The sequence below is a fragment of the Ascaphus truei genome, unplaced genomic scaffold (assembly GCF_040206685.1).
Source record: "Ascaphus truei isolate aAscTru1 unplaced genomic scaffold, aAscTru1.hap1 HAP1_SCAFFOLD_375, whole genome shotgun sequence".
Classification (NCBI taxonomy): domain Eukaryota; kingdom Metazoa; phylum Chordata; class Amphibia; order Anura; family Ascaphidae; genus Ascaphus; species Ascaphus truei.
This window is the reverse complement of record NW_027456706.1, coordinates 84172-101044: the sequence shown is the minus strand read 5'-3', so window position 1 is coordinate 101044 and position 16873 is coordinate 84172. Positions and strand designations below refer to the sequence as shown.

Below are 16873 nucleotides of genomic sequence, written 5' to 3'. Positions count from 1 at the left end.
GCGTCACACCCCCAAAGCGTCACACCCCCGAAGCGTCACACCCCCAAAGCGTCACACCCCCAAAGCGTCACACCCCCAAAGCGTTACACCCCCAAAGCGTCACACCCCGTCACACCCCCGAAGCGTCACACCCCCGAAGCGTCACACCCCCAAAGCGTCACACCCCCAAAGCGTCACACCCCCGAAGCGTCACACCCCGTCGCGTCACACCCCCAAAGCGTCACACCCCCGAAGCGTCACACCCCCAAAGCGTCACACCCCCAAAGCGTCACACCCCCGAAGCGTCACACCCCGAAGCGTCACACCCCCAAAGCGTCACACCCCCGAAGCGTCACACCCCCCCCGAAGCGTCACACCCCCGAAGCGTCACACCCCCGAAGCGTCACACCCCCGAAGCGTCACACCCCCAAAGCGTCACACCCCCGAAGCGTCACACCCCGGAAGCGTCACACCCCCGAAGCGTCACACCCCCGAAGCGTCACACCCCCGAAGCGTCACACCCCGTCGCGTCACACCCCGGAAGCGTCACACCTCCAAAGCGTCACACCCCCGAAGCGTCACACCCCCGAAGCGTCACACCCCCGAAGCGTCACACCCCCGAAGCGTCACACCCCCGAAGCGTCACACCCCCAAAGCGTCACACCCCCGAAGCGTCACACCCCCAAAGCGTCACACCCCCAAAGCGTCACACCCCGGAAGCGTCACACCCCCAAAGCGTCACACCCCCGAAGCGTCACACCCCCAAAGCGTCACACCCCGGAAGCGTCGCGTGACCCGGTCACACCCCCGAAGCGCCGCGTGACCCGGTCACACTGATCTGCTTTAAACCGCAACCAAATACAACAACATTCTGTTACTTGCGCGCGGCGGAGACTTTGGATCATTCTATCCTGTGATCATCCGGCAGTCCTGGGGTTACCCGCAATTATTCCCAACCTGCGCCGCCGGCATAGGCACCTTACATCTATAACCAGCGCCGCCGGCATAGGGAACTTACATCTATAACCAGCGCCGCCGGCATAGGGAACTTACATCTATAACCAGTGCCGCCGGCATAGGTAACTTACATCTATAACCAGCGCCGCCGGCATAGGGAACTTACATCTATAACCAGTGCCGCCGGCATAGGCACCTTACATCTATAACCAGCACCGCCGGCATAGGGAACTTACATCTATAACCAGCGCCGCCGGCATAGGGAACTTACATCTATAACCAGCGCCGCCGGCATAGGGAACTTACATCTATAACCAGCGCCGCCGGCATAGGGAACTTACATCTATAACCAGCGCCGCCGGCATAGGGAACTTACATCTATAACCAGTGCCGCCGGCATAGGGAACTTACATCTATAACCAGCGCCGCCGGCATAGGGAACTTACATCTATAACCAGCGCCGCCGGCATAGGGAACTTACATCTATAACCAGCGCCGCCGGCATAGGGGACTTACATTAATAACCAGCGCCGCCGGCATAGGGAACTTACATCTATAACCAGCAACGCCGGCATAGGCACCTTACATCTATAACCAGCGCCGCCGGCATAGGGAACTTACATCTATAACCAGCACCGCCGGCATAGGGAACTTACATCTATAACCAGCAACGCCGGCATAGGCACCTTACATCTATAACCAGTGCCGCCGGCATAGGGAACTTACATCTATAACCAGCACCGCCGGCATAGGGAACTTACATCTATAACCAGCAACGCCGGCATAGGGAACTTACATCTATAACCAGCGCCGCCGGCATAGGGAACTTACATCTATAACCAGCACCGCCGGCATAGGGAACTTACATCTATAACCAGCAACGCCGGCATAGGCACCTTACATCTATAACCAGTGCCGCCGGCATAGGGAACTTACATCTATAACCAGCACCGCCGGCATAGGGAACTTACATCTATAACCAGTGCCGCCGGCATAGGCACCTTACATCTATAACCAGCGCCACCGGCATAGGGAACTTACATCTATAACCAGTGCCGCCGGCATAGGGAACTTACATCTATAACCAGTGCCGCCGGCATAGGGAACTTACATCTATAACCAGCGCCGCCGGCATAGGGAACTTACATTAATAACCAGCGCCGCCGGCATAGGGAACTTACATCTATAACCAGCACCGCCGGCATAGGGAACTTACATCTATAACCAGCACCGCCGGCATAGGGAACTTACATCTATAACCAGCGCCGCCGGCATAGGGAACTTACATCTATAACCAGCGCCGCCGGCATAGGGAACTTACATCTATAACCAGCGCCGCCGGCATAGGGAACTTACATCTATAACCAGCGCCGCTGGCATAGGGGACTTACATTAATAACCAGCGCCGCCGGCATAGGGAACTTACATCTATAACCAGCGCCGCCGGCATAAGGAACTTACATCTATAACCAGCGCCGCCGGCATAGGCACCTTACATCTATAACCAGCGCCACCGGCATAGGCACCTTACATCTATAACCAGCGCCGCCGGCATAGGCACCTTACATCTATAACCAGCGCCACCGGCATAGGTAACTTACATCTATAACCAGCGCCGCCGGCATATGGAACTTACATCTATAACCAGCGCCGCCGGCATATGGAACTTACATCTATAACCAGCGCCGCCGGCATAGGGAACTTACATCTATAACCAGTGCCGCCGGCATAGGGAACTTACATCTATAACCAGCGCCGCCGGCATATGGAACTTACATCTATAACCAGCGCCGCCGGCATAGGGAACTTACATCTATAACCAGCGCCGCCGGCATATGGAACTTACATCTATAACCAGCGCCGCCGGCATATGGAACTTACATCTATAACCAGCGCCGCCGGCATAGGTAACTTACATCTATAACCAGCGCCGCCGGCATAGGGAACTTACATCTATAACCAGCGCCGCCGGCATAGGGAACTTACATCTATAACCAGCAACGCCGGCATAGGGAACTTACATCTATAACCAGCGCCGCCGGCATAGGGAACTTACATCTATAACCAGCGCCGCCGGCATAGGGAACTTACATCTATAACCAGCGCCGCCGGCATAGGGAACTTACATCTATAACCAGCGCCGCCGGCATAGGGAACTTACATCTATAACCAGCGCCGCCGGCATAGGGAACTTACATCTATAACCAGCGCCGCCGGCATAGGGAACTTACATCTATAACCAGCGCCGCCGGCATAGGGAACTTACATCTATAACCAGCGCCGCCGGCATAGGGAACTTACATCTATAACCAGCACCGCCGGCATAGGGAACTTACATCTATAACCAGCACCGCCGGCATAGGGAACTTACATCTATAACCAGCAACGCCGGCATAGGCACCTTACATCTATAACCAGTGCCGCTGGCATAGGCACCTTACATCTATAACCAGCGCCGCCGGCATAGGGAACTTACATCTATAACCAGCGCCGCCGGCATAGGGAACTTACATCTATAACCAGCAACGCCGGCATAGGCACCTTACATCTATAACCAGTGCCGCCGGCATAGGCACCTTACATCTATAACCAGTGCCGCCGGCATAGGCACCTTACATCTATAACCAGCGCCGCCGGCATAAGGAACTTACATCTATAACCAGCGCCGCCGGCATAAGGAACTTACATCTATAACCAGCGCCGCCGGCATAGGGAACTTACATCTATAACCAGCGCCGCCGGCATAGGGAACTTACATCTATAACCAGTGCCGCCGGCATAGGGAACTTACATCTATAACCAGCGCCGCCGGCATATGGAACTTACATCTATAACCAGCGCCGCCGGCATAGGTAACTTACATCTATAACCAGCGCCGCCGGCATAGGGAACTTACATCTATAACCAGCGCCGCCGGCATAGGGAACTTACATCTATAACCAGCAACGCCGGCATAGGGAACTTACATCTATAACCAGCGCCGCCGGCATAGGGAACTTACATCTATAACCAGCGCCGCCGGCATAGGGAACTTACATCTATAACCAGCGCCGCCGGCATAGGGAACTTACATCTATAACCAGCGCCGCCGGCATAGGGAACTTACATCTATAACCAGCGCCGCCGGCATAGGGAACTTACATCTATAACCAGCGCCGCCGGCATAGGGAACTTACATCTATAACCAGCGCCGCCGGCATAGGGAACTTACATCTATAACCAGCGCCGCCGGCATAGGGAACTTACATCTATAACCAGCACCGCCGGCATAGGGAACTTACATCTATAACCAGCACCGCCGGCATAGGGAACTTACATCTATAACCAGCAACGCCGGCATAGGCACCTTACATCTATAACCAGTGCCGCTGGCATAGGCACCTTACATCTATAACCAGCGCCGCCGGCATAGGGAACTTACATCTATAACCAGCGCCGCCGGCATAGGGAACTTACATCTATAACCAGCAACGCCGGCATAGGCACCTTACATCTATAACCAGTGCCGCCGGCATAGGCACCTTACATCTATAACCAGTGCCGCCGGCATAGGCACCTTACATCTATAACCAGCGCCGCCGGCATAAGGAACTTACATCTATAACCAGCGCCGCCGGCATAAGGAACTTACATCTATAACCAGCGCCGCCGGCATAGGGAACTTACATCTATAACCAGCGCCGCCGGCATAGGGAACTTACATCTATAACCAGTGCCGCCGGCATAGGGAACTTACATCTATAACCAGCGCCGCCGGCATAGGGAACTTACATCTATAACCAGCGCCGCCGGCATAGGGAACTTACATCTATAACCAGCGCCGCCGGCATAGGGAACTTACATCTATAACCAGCGCCGCCGGCATAGGTAACTTAAATCTATAACCAGCGCCGCCGGCATAGGGAACTTACATCTATAACCAGCGCCGCCGGCATAGGGAACTTACATCTATAACCAGCGCCGCCGGCATAGGGAACTTACATCTATAACCAGCGCCGCCGGCATAGGGAACTTACATTAATAACCAGCGCCGCCGGCATAGGGAACTTACATCTATAACCAGCACCGCCGGCATAGGGAACTTACATCTATAACCAGCACCGCCGGCATAGGGAACTTACATCTATAACCAGCGCCGCCGGCATAGGGAACTTACATCTATAACCAGCGCCGCCGGCATAGGGAACTTACATCTATAACCAGCGCCGCCGGCATAGGGAACTTACATTAATAACCAGCACCGCCGGCATAGGTAACTTACATCTATAACCAGCGCCGCCGGCATAGGGAACTTACATCTATAACCAGCGCCGCCGGCATAGGGAACTTACATCTATAACCAGCGCCGCCGGTATAGGTAACTTACATCTATAACCAGCACCGCCGGCATAGGGAACTTACATCTATAACCAGCGCCGCCGGCATAGGTAACTTACACCTATAACCAGCGCCGCCGGCATAGGGAACTTACATCTATAACCAGCACCGCCGGCATAGGGAACTTACATCTATAACCAGCACCGCCGGCATAGGGAACTTACATCTATAACCAGCGCCGCCGGCATAGGGAACTTACATCTATAACCAGCGCCGCCGGCATAGGGAACTTACATCTATAACCAGCGCCGCCGGCATAGGGAACTTACATTAATAACCAGCACCGCCGGCATAGGTAACTTACATCTATAACCAGCGCCGCCGGCATAGGGAACTTACATCTATAACCAGCGCCGCCGGCATAGGGAACTTACATCTATAACCAGCGCCGCCGGCATAGGTAACTTACATCTATAACCAGCGCCGCTGGCATAGGGGACTTACATTAATAACCAGCGCCGCCGGCATAGGGAACTTACATCTATAACCAGCGCCGCTGGCATAGGGGACTTACATTAATAACCAGCGCCGCCGGCATATGGAACTTACATCTATAACCAGCGCCGCCGGCATAGGGGACTTACATTAATAACCAGCGCCACCGGCATAGGTAACTTACCGGTACATCTATAACCAGCGCCACCGGCATAGGGAACTTACATCTATAACCAGCGCCGCCGGCATAGGGAACTTACACCTATAAACAGCGCCGCCGGCATAGGTAACTTACATCTATAACCAGCGCCGCCGGCATAGGTAACTTACATCTATAACCAGCGCCACCGGCATAGGTAACTTACACCTATAACCAGCGCCGCCGGCATAGGGAACTTACATCTATAACCAGCGCCGCCGGCATAGGTAACTTACATCTATAACCAGCGCCGCCGGCATAGGTAACTTACATCTATAACCAGCGCCACCGGCATAGGTAACTTACACCTATAACCAGCGCCGCCGGCATAGGGAACTTACATCTATAACCAGCGCCACCGGCATAGGGAACTTACATCCAGTTAAGGGAGTGCACGAGCGACTTTGATTGAATTGGGGGTACGGGGGCGTATCTCACTCCACATCTTTCTCTGCCCTCCGGAATCTCTACCGAGAGGAGTCTCTTTCATTCTTCCTGACCACTCCAGTGTTTCTCCGTCTTTCAATCTGCCTCTCTCCTTCTCTTCTTTTCTCTGTCTCTCCCTCCCCCTCTCTCCCTCCCCTTATCTCCCTCCCCTTATGTCCCTTCCTCCCCCCTCTCTCCCTCCCCTTATCTCTCTCCCTGTATTACACTTTCACCCCATCTCTTCTATTCTGTCCCCCTCTCTCCTGCCTTACTCCTCTCTCCTCATACCCCGCCCCCCTCCCCTCTCTGCTCTCTTCCTGTATTACTGTCTCTGCCCCACCCCCCAGGCTACTCCGTGAGCCCCCCAGAGCTGGCGATCCGTCTCTGTGCCGTCGTCTGCCGATCTCGCGGAGACCAACCAATACTAAGCAAGGTAACAGGGCTGCCCTCTCCCCCGGGGGCTTGAACCCCAAAGTACAAAGTCCCACCTCCTGAGCCCCCTGGGAGACGAGCCCTTCATTCCTCTCTCTGGTGATAGATCCTCGCTCTCTCTCTGGATGTCTGGTGGACAGCTGAGCACTGGCGCCTCCTCACTGTCAGATGAACCTTATCTGCCCTGGATGGCCAGTCATTGTGTCACCATGCTATGTTGTGTATCCGTGTTGTGTGACCCAGAGGTTCCATGTTGCCCCCCTTGCAGGTGGTGTGTACCGTGGGCCGTGCGGAGAAGCCTCTCCGTCACTGCTCTGCGCTGCCCCAGTCCCTGGACACCACGCTTGGGCTGTGGGGTGTTACGGATAAAGGTCAGAAAGACAGTGTCTGGGCCCAGCTGAAAGAAACCGCGGAGAGCTCCATGAGAGCGGTGATGGAACAGGAGAAGAGACTGACCCCCGAGGAGCGGGGGGGCCGCAGGGCACAGACTGACCTGCTGGGTGAGTGGTGCAGAAGGGCAGAAGAATGACCCTGTGACAAAGAACTGGTAACGAAAGTTACGGGAGAATCCAGAATACACTATGGAATCTAGAACCGTGCCACATAGTGGGGAACCCACTCTGAGAAACAGCTGTGATCTAGATCACACGGAAATAGAAACACTGTAACAAGAACAAATGTCTACGGCACTCAACACACTTTGTTCTGGCGTCTGCCCGGGCGCTTTCTGACACAGCCTTTTAGGGTTGTTAAACAGACGGCGATAAGACGTAGCACAATATTGTACCATTCAGGCTTCTGCCTGTTTTATTCCATCCCAGTAGTGGGACTGCAACTTTAACGGATATACATTTGAGGTTCTCTGTCCTTAACGGACGTGGTTTATTCTGCATATCGATGACAGACAATATAACTCCGGCACACTGTCCCTTTAAGGAAAACCAAAGCATAAAATGAAGGCCTACTCCACGGTAGGGAGGCTAACTATACAGCCCTGTCTAACTGACACACTGGCTATCTCCAGTTTCCAGCTATAAACAGAGCACATTGTAACATACAATAGGAATAATAAACTGTCCTTATCTGTAGTTGTGGGAACTCTGTCCCAAGTGAGTCCAGGTAATCCTTCTGGGTACTGCGATGTGTGAAGGGGGCGTCCTCCCCAAACTGGATGCCGGGAGCAGCGATGCCCCCAGCCTCCAGGCTCTAGGAGAGAGAGCGAAGCAGCAACCCTAACTGCCATAAGTACCTGTTCTTCAATTAAGAGGGCCGGTGAGGGGAATTACAACCATTGTGAGCTCTGGTCTGGATTTCCCATCCACCGGCCTCCGTAACGGTGACGCTGTGGGAGGGATCACATTTACTCTGTGGCTGCACTGTCTGATCTAAATCAGACAGAAACTGCCTAATATCCCAGGACTATGTCACATATCATCCTCCCCCCCCCCCCAGCTCAGGCCCACTGGGGTGACCGACCGTGGATATCTAGCCGAGTGGGTCTGACCTGAAATACTTGAGCTAACTCCCCAAAATTAAACATTCACTTGAAACAAAAGTGAAATGTGAACCTCTTTCCTAAGACTTTCATTTGACTCTTATTCAGCAGCTACTGACATTACCTTTTGTCCTCATATACTATTATATAGTATTATATTATATACTATATACTATTATATAGTATTATACTATATACTATACTATTCTTGGTTAATATATTTTGTTGCCTTTTTGGGGGGGGGGGATACAAAAAAGAAGGGGGGAAGGGAACATTTGAAGACAATAATACATATCACAATGAAGATATAGAAAGACCCAAAACAATGTTTTAACCAAGGTTGGTTAGCGCTGTGCTCCCATGTTTTAGCGTGCACCCGTATTGTCAGACGCATGGCGTTGTGGACCCATGTTGTCAGGCGCATGGCGTTGGGGACCCGTGCTTTAGCGTGCACCCGTGTTGTCAGACGCCTGGCATTGTGGACCCGTGCTTTAGCGTGCGCCCGTGTTGTCAGACGCATGGCATTGTGGACCCGTGCTTTAGCGTGCGCCCGTGTTGTCAGACGCATGGCATTGTGGACCCGTGCTTTAGCGTGCGCCCGTGTTGTCAGACGCATGGCATTGTGGACCCGTGCTTTAGCGTGCGCCCGTGTTGTCAGACGCATGGCGTTGTGGAATAATTCCTACCTGGCCTGGGTGTATTAAGTTAGGAGGTGCTGGTTCCGTCTGTTTGCTAGAAGTTTAGTAACAATGTTAAGGTCCGTATTCAGTAAGGAGATGGTCCTATAATTGTGGCCTTGTTGTGGACCTTCTGTGTGAGGAAGCATCAGGTCGGCCTGAAACGTCTCCGGGGGATTGGACGACCTTTAAGGAACGAGTTACAGAATCTAGTCAGATGTTTGGTGACCACGTTGCTACATTTTTTATAGTAAATGTTGGTGGACCCGTCGGGCACACGGGCAAAGGGGGCACATGGGCAGGGACACAGGGGCACACGGGCAGGGGCACAGGGGCACAGCTGGTCTTAGCTGATTGGTGGGTGGCTCTTCCTATCTTGTTGAAGCTCACCCCCTCTCACATTTAAATGGTTAAAAGCTCACTCCATAGCATCTCCCACTCTCAGGGGAACTTGCCTGCTTGCAGTATGATTGTGACAAATCTAATACAGAGTGCTTTTCCTGGTAATGTACAGGTTAATAAAAGCCTCAATCAGACTTAGAATAAAAATAAAGAAAAACCTGGCGCCAAATAGTCAGTGGAATGTCCTGTACTCCTCAAGGGATCCGCACACTTGCTCGACAGACCATGCAAAGAAAAGAACACAAACAAACAAAAATCATAGCGCAACACTGTAGGGTAAGCAGTACTGCACTAATACACACAAACAGTTAAGAATCCTAGCGATTATTAAAATAATTATTTATTAAAAAGAACTATGCCAAGACCGACAATGGCAAATACAAGGAACCGCAGGTCATCCGGAGCACAAAAATTGGAGCCCTACTTACATACAGCAAGGTTTAAGCTCGCATGGTAGGAACAAGTCCTAGGTAGAGATGATCTCCCTGGCAGGTGATGCCACTGCTCCACTGCGGCTCAGACACCAGTCAGTCCTTACGATGGTAACCGGAACAGCTCCGGCCGTGGGGGCTGGTGTGCGGGGTCCACAGCTCTGCACCGCGTGTAGACACACGCCTCACTTCCTCCTACGGAGCAACAGGAAGTCTCTGCGCGCCCGCGCGCGATAGTGCCCGTTGCCTTAAAGGAACAGCTGGCAGGCTGAAGGGAAAGTTGGGCTCCAAGGCCAAATGTCCTTAAACGTCCAAAGTCAGTCAAATAGTGGCTGTGCCACTAGCCCTACGCGTTTCGTAGATGTCACTCTACTTCCTCAGGGGCTCCTCCTAAAACTGCTCCCAGTGAGGGTTGCACATTGGGAGCAGTTTTAGGAGGAGCCCCTGAGGAAGTAGAGTGACATCTACGAAACGCGTAGGGCTAGTGGCACAGCCACTATTTGACTGACTTTGGACGTTTAAGGACATTTGGCCTTGGAGCCCAACTTTCCCTTCAGCCTGCCAGCTGTTCCTTTAAGGCAACGGGCACTATCGCGCGCGGGCGCGCAGAGACTTCCTGTTGCTCCGTAGGAGGAAGTGAGGCGTGTGTCTACACGCGGTGCAGAGCTGTGGACCCCGCACACCAGCCCCCACGGCCGGAGCTGTTCCGGTTACCATCGTAAGGACTGACTGGTGTCTGAGCCGCAGTGGAGCAGTGGCATCACCTGCCAGGGAGATCATCTCTACCTAGGACTTGTTCCTACCATGCGAGCTTAAACCTTGCTGTATGTAAGTAGGGCTCCAATTTTTGTGCTCCGGATGACCTGCGGTTCCTTGTATTTGCCATTGTCGGTCTTGGCATAGTTCTTTTTAATAAATAATTATTTTAATAATCGCTAGGATTCTTAACTGTTTGTGTGTATTAGTGCAGTACTGCTTACCCTACAGTGTTGCGCTATGATTTTTGTTTGTTTGTGTTCTTTTCTTTGCATGGTCTGTCGAGCAAGTGTGCGGATCCCTTGAGGAGTACAGGACATTCCACTGACTATTTGGCGCCAGGTTTTTCTTTATTTTGGTTTATTCTGTTAGTACTGGCAGTATCACCGGGCAGCCATCCTTTATTATAAGTTTTTTAATATCACACTGTGTATTACACTTTAGCGCTAGTTCACATTTTTTTTCTTCAATCAGACTTAGAACTATGCAACTAATTTTGACAGATTTATTATAAATCATTCTTCCTGGTAATGCACAGGTTATTAAGAATTTATATTAGAGTTAGGGACCCTTGAGATGTGGTCTGCTGTGCAGTGGCTCAGGGGCTTACAACACTCTGGCCAAAATGTTAAACTAAAAGACCATTTTATTTAATAGATATCTATACATATATATTTAGGCACTGTACCGTGTATAGGTTTCACTGGATGTGCACTGAGCTCTGTCTGTATTTCATGTTCTGTCTCTGGTTTTAAATGTCCATACGTATAACGTAATCGGTTAGTCCCAACGCTTTTTTTCTCTTGGGCGTCCAGTCCATTAAATCCTCAGACTTTAACGCTTTCTGCCTCTTGCACAGTCATTTAAAAAGTGACTGCAGCGCTCCCCTGGCAATAATAACGCATAAATAACAGATATAGAACAATCAACGAAAGCTCTAATAACCAGATAGCATTGGTATCCTGGCCCTTCTCAGAACCGCAGCTCAGCGGCAAAGGATCCGTCCTGGATCCTCATAAGTCAGTTGTAGTGACATTGTGGTGAGCACAAAGGATCATCAAAATTTAAATGTATGTAAAAAAACACACAGGTAGTAATGGGACATATATACATATATCATTAAAAGAGATAATAATAATAATAATAATAATAATGGAAAACGTTCAGACGGGGAAAGTCATAATTGATAATAAAAGCTGATCACCGCTATACTCCGGCGGGTAAGTGTGAGCTGTGCACAGCAAGGGGTCTTTAGATGGATCTCCTCCGACCGTGTAAGCTCACACTTACCCGCCGGAGTATAGCGGTGATCAGCTTTTATTATCAATTATGACTTTCCCCGTCTGAACGTTTTCCATTATTATTATTATTATTATCTCTTTTAATGATATATGTATATATGTCCCATTACTACCTGTGTGTTTTTTTACATACATTTATATTTATTGATGATCCTGTGCGTTCACCACAACGTCACTACAGCTTGTACATTGTCGGACTGTTTATTTGGCTTCAGACGAAACTCCTGGGTCCGATTCTCCTTGTCTTTATATTGTGGCCCAGAGTGGGGAGATCTGGAACTGTTCAAGGTCAGCGTTGAACTTTGACGCTTTTGCTTTTCAATCTTTGAGCCTTCTTGGTTCTTCTTAGTGTACTGTCTTTTCTCAAGATCATTCTCATTCTTATCAGTAATTTTTGATTTCCCCTTTGGAGCAATTATATGGTACTTTGAAGATGAAGCACCCAGGGCACCTTCATACTGTACAAACACAGCAAGTCTAATCAATGAGTGTAGGAAGCAGGCATGGCTTCTAGAAGGACCAGATTATGTGTGCTTTCAGGGGTCAGTTTAATGTAGTTTTGACCAGTGGTGGGTCACGTGGACGAGAAATAACACATGGATCTGCTCTCCTGTAGCCCCACCTGGAGTTCTCTGCCCACGGATCTAAAAACATCAGAGACATTCTAGAGCAATACCACGTAGAACATGATGGAACCGCACATTTAGAACAATGGAGCCTTGTAAACTATTTCATTTAATTAGGAACTTCACTCTAGAGCAGCGATTCTCAACAGGGGGTCCTGGAACCCCTAAGGATTCGTGAGGCGTCTCCACAGAGAAACCCTGCAATGGCGCTCCCAGTCAGTATATAGCGGGTTCCTGAGCCGGCATGGGGACAGCGCAGTTAGTAAGACCCTGCATGGTAGTGTGGGAGGTATCACTGCATGGTAGTGTGGGAGGTATCACTGCATGGTAGTGTGGGAGGTATCACTGCATGGTAGTGTGGGAGGTATCACTGCATGGTAGTGTGGGAGGTATCACTGCATGGTAGTGTGGGAGGTATCACTGCGTGGTAGTGTGGGAGGTATCACTGCATGGTAGTGTGGGAGGTATCACTGCATGGTAGTGTGGGAGGTATCACTGCATGGTAGTGTGGGAGGTACCACTGCATGGTAGTGTGGGAGGTATCACTGCATGGTAGTGTGGGAGGTATCACTGCATGGTAGTGTGGGAGGTATCACTGCATGGTAGTGTGGGAGGTATCACTGCATGGTAGTGTGGGAGGTATCACTGCATGGTAGTGTGGGAGGTACCACTGCATGGTAGTGTGGGAGGTATCACTGCGTGGTAGTGTGGGAGGTATCACTGCATGGTAGTGTGGGAGGTATCACTGCATGGTAGTGTGGGAGGTATCACTGCATGGTAGTGTGGGAGGTATCACTGCATGGTAGTGTGGGAGGTATCACTGCATGGTAGTGTGGGAGGTATCACTGCATGGTAGTGTGGGAGGTATCACTGCATGGTAGTGTGGGAGGTATCACTGCATGGTAGTGTGGGAGGTATCACTGCATGGTAGTGTGGGAGGTATCACTGCATGGTAGTGTGGGAGGTATCACTGCATGGTAGTGTGGGAGGTATCACTGCATGGTAGTGTGGGAGGTATCACTGCATGGTAGTGTGGGAGGTATCACTGCATGGTAGTGTGGGAGGTATCACTGCATGGTAGTGTGGGAGGTATCACTGCATGGTAGTGTGGGAGGTATCACTGCATGGTAGTGTGGGAGGTACCACTGCATGGTAGTGTGGGAGGTATCACTGCATGGTAGTGTGGGAGGTATCACTGCATGGTAGTGTGGGAGGTATCACTGCATGGTAGTGTGGGAGGTACCACTGCATGGTAGTGTGGGAGGTATCACTGCATGGTAGTGTGGGAGGTATCACTGCATGGTAGTGTGGGAGGTATCACTGCATGGTAGTGTGGGAGGTATCACTGCGTGGTAGTGTGGGAGGTATCACTGCATGGTAGTGTGGGAGGTATCACTGCATGGTAGTGTGGGAGGTATCACTGCATGGTAGTGTGGGAGGTATCACTGCATGGTAGTGTGGGAGGTATCACTGCATGGTAGTGTGGGAGGTATCACTGCATGGTAGTGTGGGAGGTATCACTGCATGGTAGTGTGGGAGGTATCACTGCATGGTAGTGTGGGAGGTATCACTGCATGGTAGCGTGGGAGGTATCACTGCATGGTAGTGTGGGAGGTATCACTGCATGGTAGTGTGGGAGGTATCACTGCATGGTAGTGTGGGAGGTATCACTGCATGGTAGTGTGGGAGGTATCACTGCGTGGTAGTGTGGGAGGTATCACTGCATGGTAGTGTGGGAGGTATCACTGCGTGGTAGCGTGGGAGGTATCACTGCATGGTAGTGTGGGAGGTATCACTGCATGGTAGTGTGGGAGGTATCACTGCGTGGTAGTGTGGGAGGTATCACTGCATGGTAGTGTGGGAGGTACCACTGCATGGTAGTGTGGGAGGTATCACTGCATGGTAGTGTGGGAGGTATCACTGCATGGTAGTGTGGGAGGTATCACTGCATGGTAGTGTGGGAGGTATCACTGCATGGTAGTGTGGGAGGTATCACTGCATGGTAGTGTGGGAGGTATCACTGCATGGTAGTGTGGGAGGTATCACTGCATGGTAGTGTGGGAGGTATCACTGCATGGTAGTGTGGGAGGTATCACTGCATGGTAGTGTGGGAGGTATCACTGCATGGTAGTGTGGGAGGTATCACTGCATGGTAGTGTGGGAGGTATCACTGCATGGTAGTGTGGGAGGTATCACTGCATGGTAGTGTGGGAGGTATCACTGCGTGGTAGTGTGGGAGGTATCACTGCATGGTAGTGTGGGAGGTATCACTGCGTGGTAGTGTGGGAGGTATCACTGCATGGTAGTGTGGGAGGTATCACTGCATGGTAGTGTGGGAGGTATCACTGCATGGTAGTGTGGGAGGTATCACTGCATGGTAGTGTGGGAGGTATCACTGCATGGTAGTGTGGGAGGTATCACTGCATGGTAGTGTGGGAGGTACCACTGCATGGTAGTGTGGGAGGTATCACTGCATGGTAGTGTGGGAGGTATCACTGCATGGTAGTGTGGGAGGTATCACTGCATGGTAGTGTGGGAGGTACCACTGCATGGTAGTGTGGGAGGTACCACTGCATGGTAGTGTGGGAGGTATCACTGCATGGTAGTGTGGGAGGTATCACTGCATGGTAGTGTGGGAGGTATCACTGCGTGGTAGTGTGGGAGGTATCACTGCATGGTAGTGTGGGAGGTATCACTGCATGGTAGTGTGGGAGGTATCACTGCATGGTAGTGTGGGAGGTACCACTGCATGGTAGTGTGGGAGGTACCACTGCATGGTAGTGTGGGAGGTATCACTGCATGGTAGTGTGGGAGGTATCACTGCATGGTAGTGTGGGAGGTATCACTGCATGGTAGTGTGGGAGGTACCACTGCATGGTAGCGTGGGAGGTATCACTGCATGGTAGTGTGGGAGGTATCACTGCATGGTAGTGTGGGAGGTATCACTGCATGGTAGTGTGGGAGGTATCACTGCATGGTAGCGTGGGAGGTATCACTGCATGGTAGTGTGGGAGGTATCACTGCATGGTAGTGTGGGAGGTATCACTGCATGGTAGCGTGGGAGGTATCACTGCATGGTAGCGTGGGAGGTATCACTGCATGGTAGTGTGGGAGGTATCACTGCATGGTAGTGTGGGAGGTATCACTGCATGGTAGTGTGGGAGGTATCACTGCATGGTAGTGTGGGAGGTATCACTGCATGGTAGTGTGGGAGGTATCACTGCGTGGTAGTGTGGGAGGTATCACTGCATGGTAGTGTGGGAGGTATCACTGCATGGTAGTGTGGGAGGTATCACTGCATGGTAGTGTGGGAGGTATCACTGCGTGGTAGTGTGGGAGGTATCACTGCATGGTAGTGTGGGAGGTATCACTGCGTGGTAGTGTGGGAGGTATCACTGCATGGTAGTGTGGGAGGTATCACTGCATGGTAGTGTGGGAGGTACCACTGCATGGTAGTGTGGGAGGTATCACTGCATGGTAGTGTGGGAGGTATCACTGCATGGTAGTGTGGGAGGTATCACTGCATGGTAGTGTGGGAGGTATCACTGCATGGTAGTGTGGGAGGTATCACTGCATGGTAGTGTGGGAGGTATCACTGCATGGTAGTGTGGGAGGTATCACTGCATGGTAGTGTGGGAGGTATCACTGCATGGTAGTGTGGGAGGTATCACTGCATGGTAGTGTGGGAGGTATCACTGCATGGTAGTGTGGGAGGTATCACTGCATGGTAGTGTGGGAGGTATCACTGCATGGTAGTGTGGGAGGTATCACTGCGTGGTAGTGTGGGAGGTATCACTGCGTGGTAGTGTGGGAGGTATCACTGCATGGTAGTGTGGGAGGTATCACTGCGTGGTAGTGTGGGAGGTATCACTGCATGGTAGTGTGGGAGGTATCACTGCGTGGTAGTGTGGGAGGTATCACTGCGTGGTAGTGTGGGAGGTATCACTGCGTGGTAGTGTGGGAGGTATCACTGCATGGTAGTGTGGGAGGTATCACTGCATGGTAGTGTGGGAGGTATCACTGCATGGTAGTGTGGGAGGTATCACTGCATGGTAGTGTGGGAGGTATCACTGCATGGTAGTGTGGGAGGTATCACTGCATGGTAGTGTGGGAGGTATCACTGCATGGTAGTGTGGGAGGTATCACTGCATGGTAGTGTGGGAGGTACCACTGCATGGTAGTGTGGGAGGTATCACTGCATGGTAGTGTGGGAGGTATCACTGCATGGTAGCGTGGGAGGTATCACTGCATGGTAGTGTGGGAGGTATCACTGCATGGTAGTGTGGGAGGTATCACTGCATGGTAGCGTGGGAGGTATCACTGCATGGTAGCGTGGGAGGTATCACTGCATGGTAGTGTGGGAGGTATCACTGCATGGTA

The 16873-nt window shown here is 51.6% G+C and overlaps 1 protein-coding gene across 2 annotated transcripts in view; it reads left to right on the top strand.

The window, feature by feature from the left end:
- Window positions 1–16873, top strand: part of CARNS1 (carnosine synthase 1) — a 144058-nt gene that overhangs the window by 118546 nt on the left and 8639 nt on the right. For both annotated transcript variants that reach the window (XM_075583785.1, XM_075583784.1), the window contains 2 exons: window positions 6721–6806; window positions 7074–7305. In XM_075583785.1, the coding sequence (XP_075439900.1) occupies window positions 6721–6806; window positions 7074–7305 (318 nt within the window). The remainder of the gene's footprint in view (window positions 1–6720; window positions 6807–7073; window positions 7306–16873) is intronic.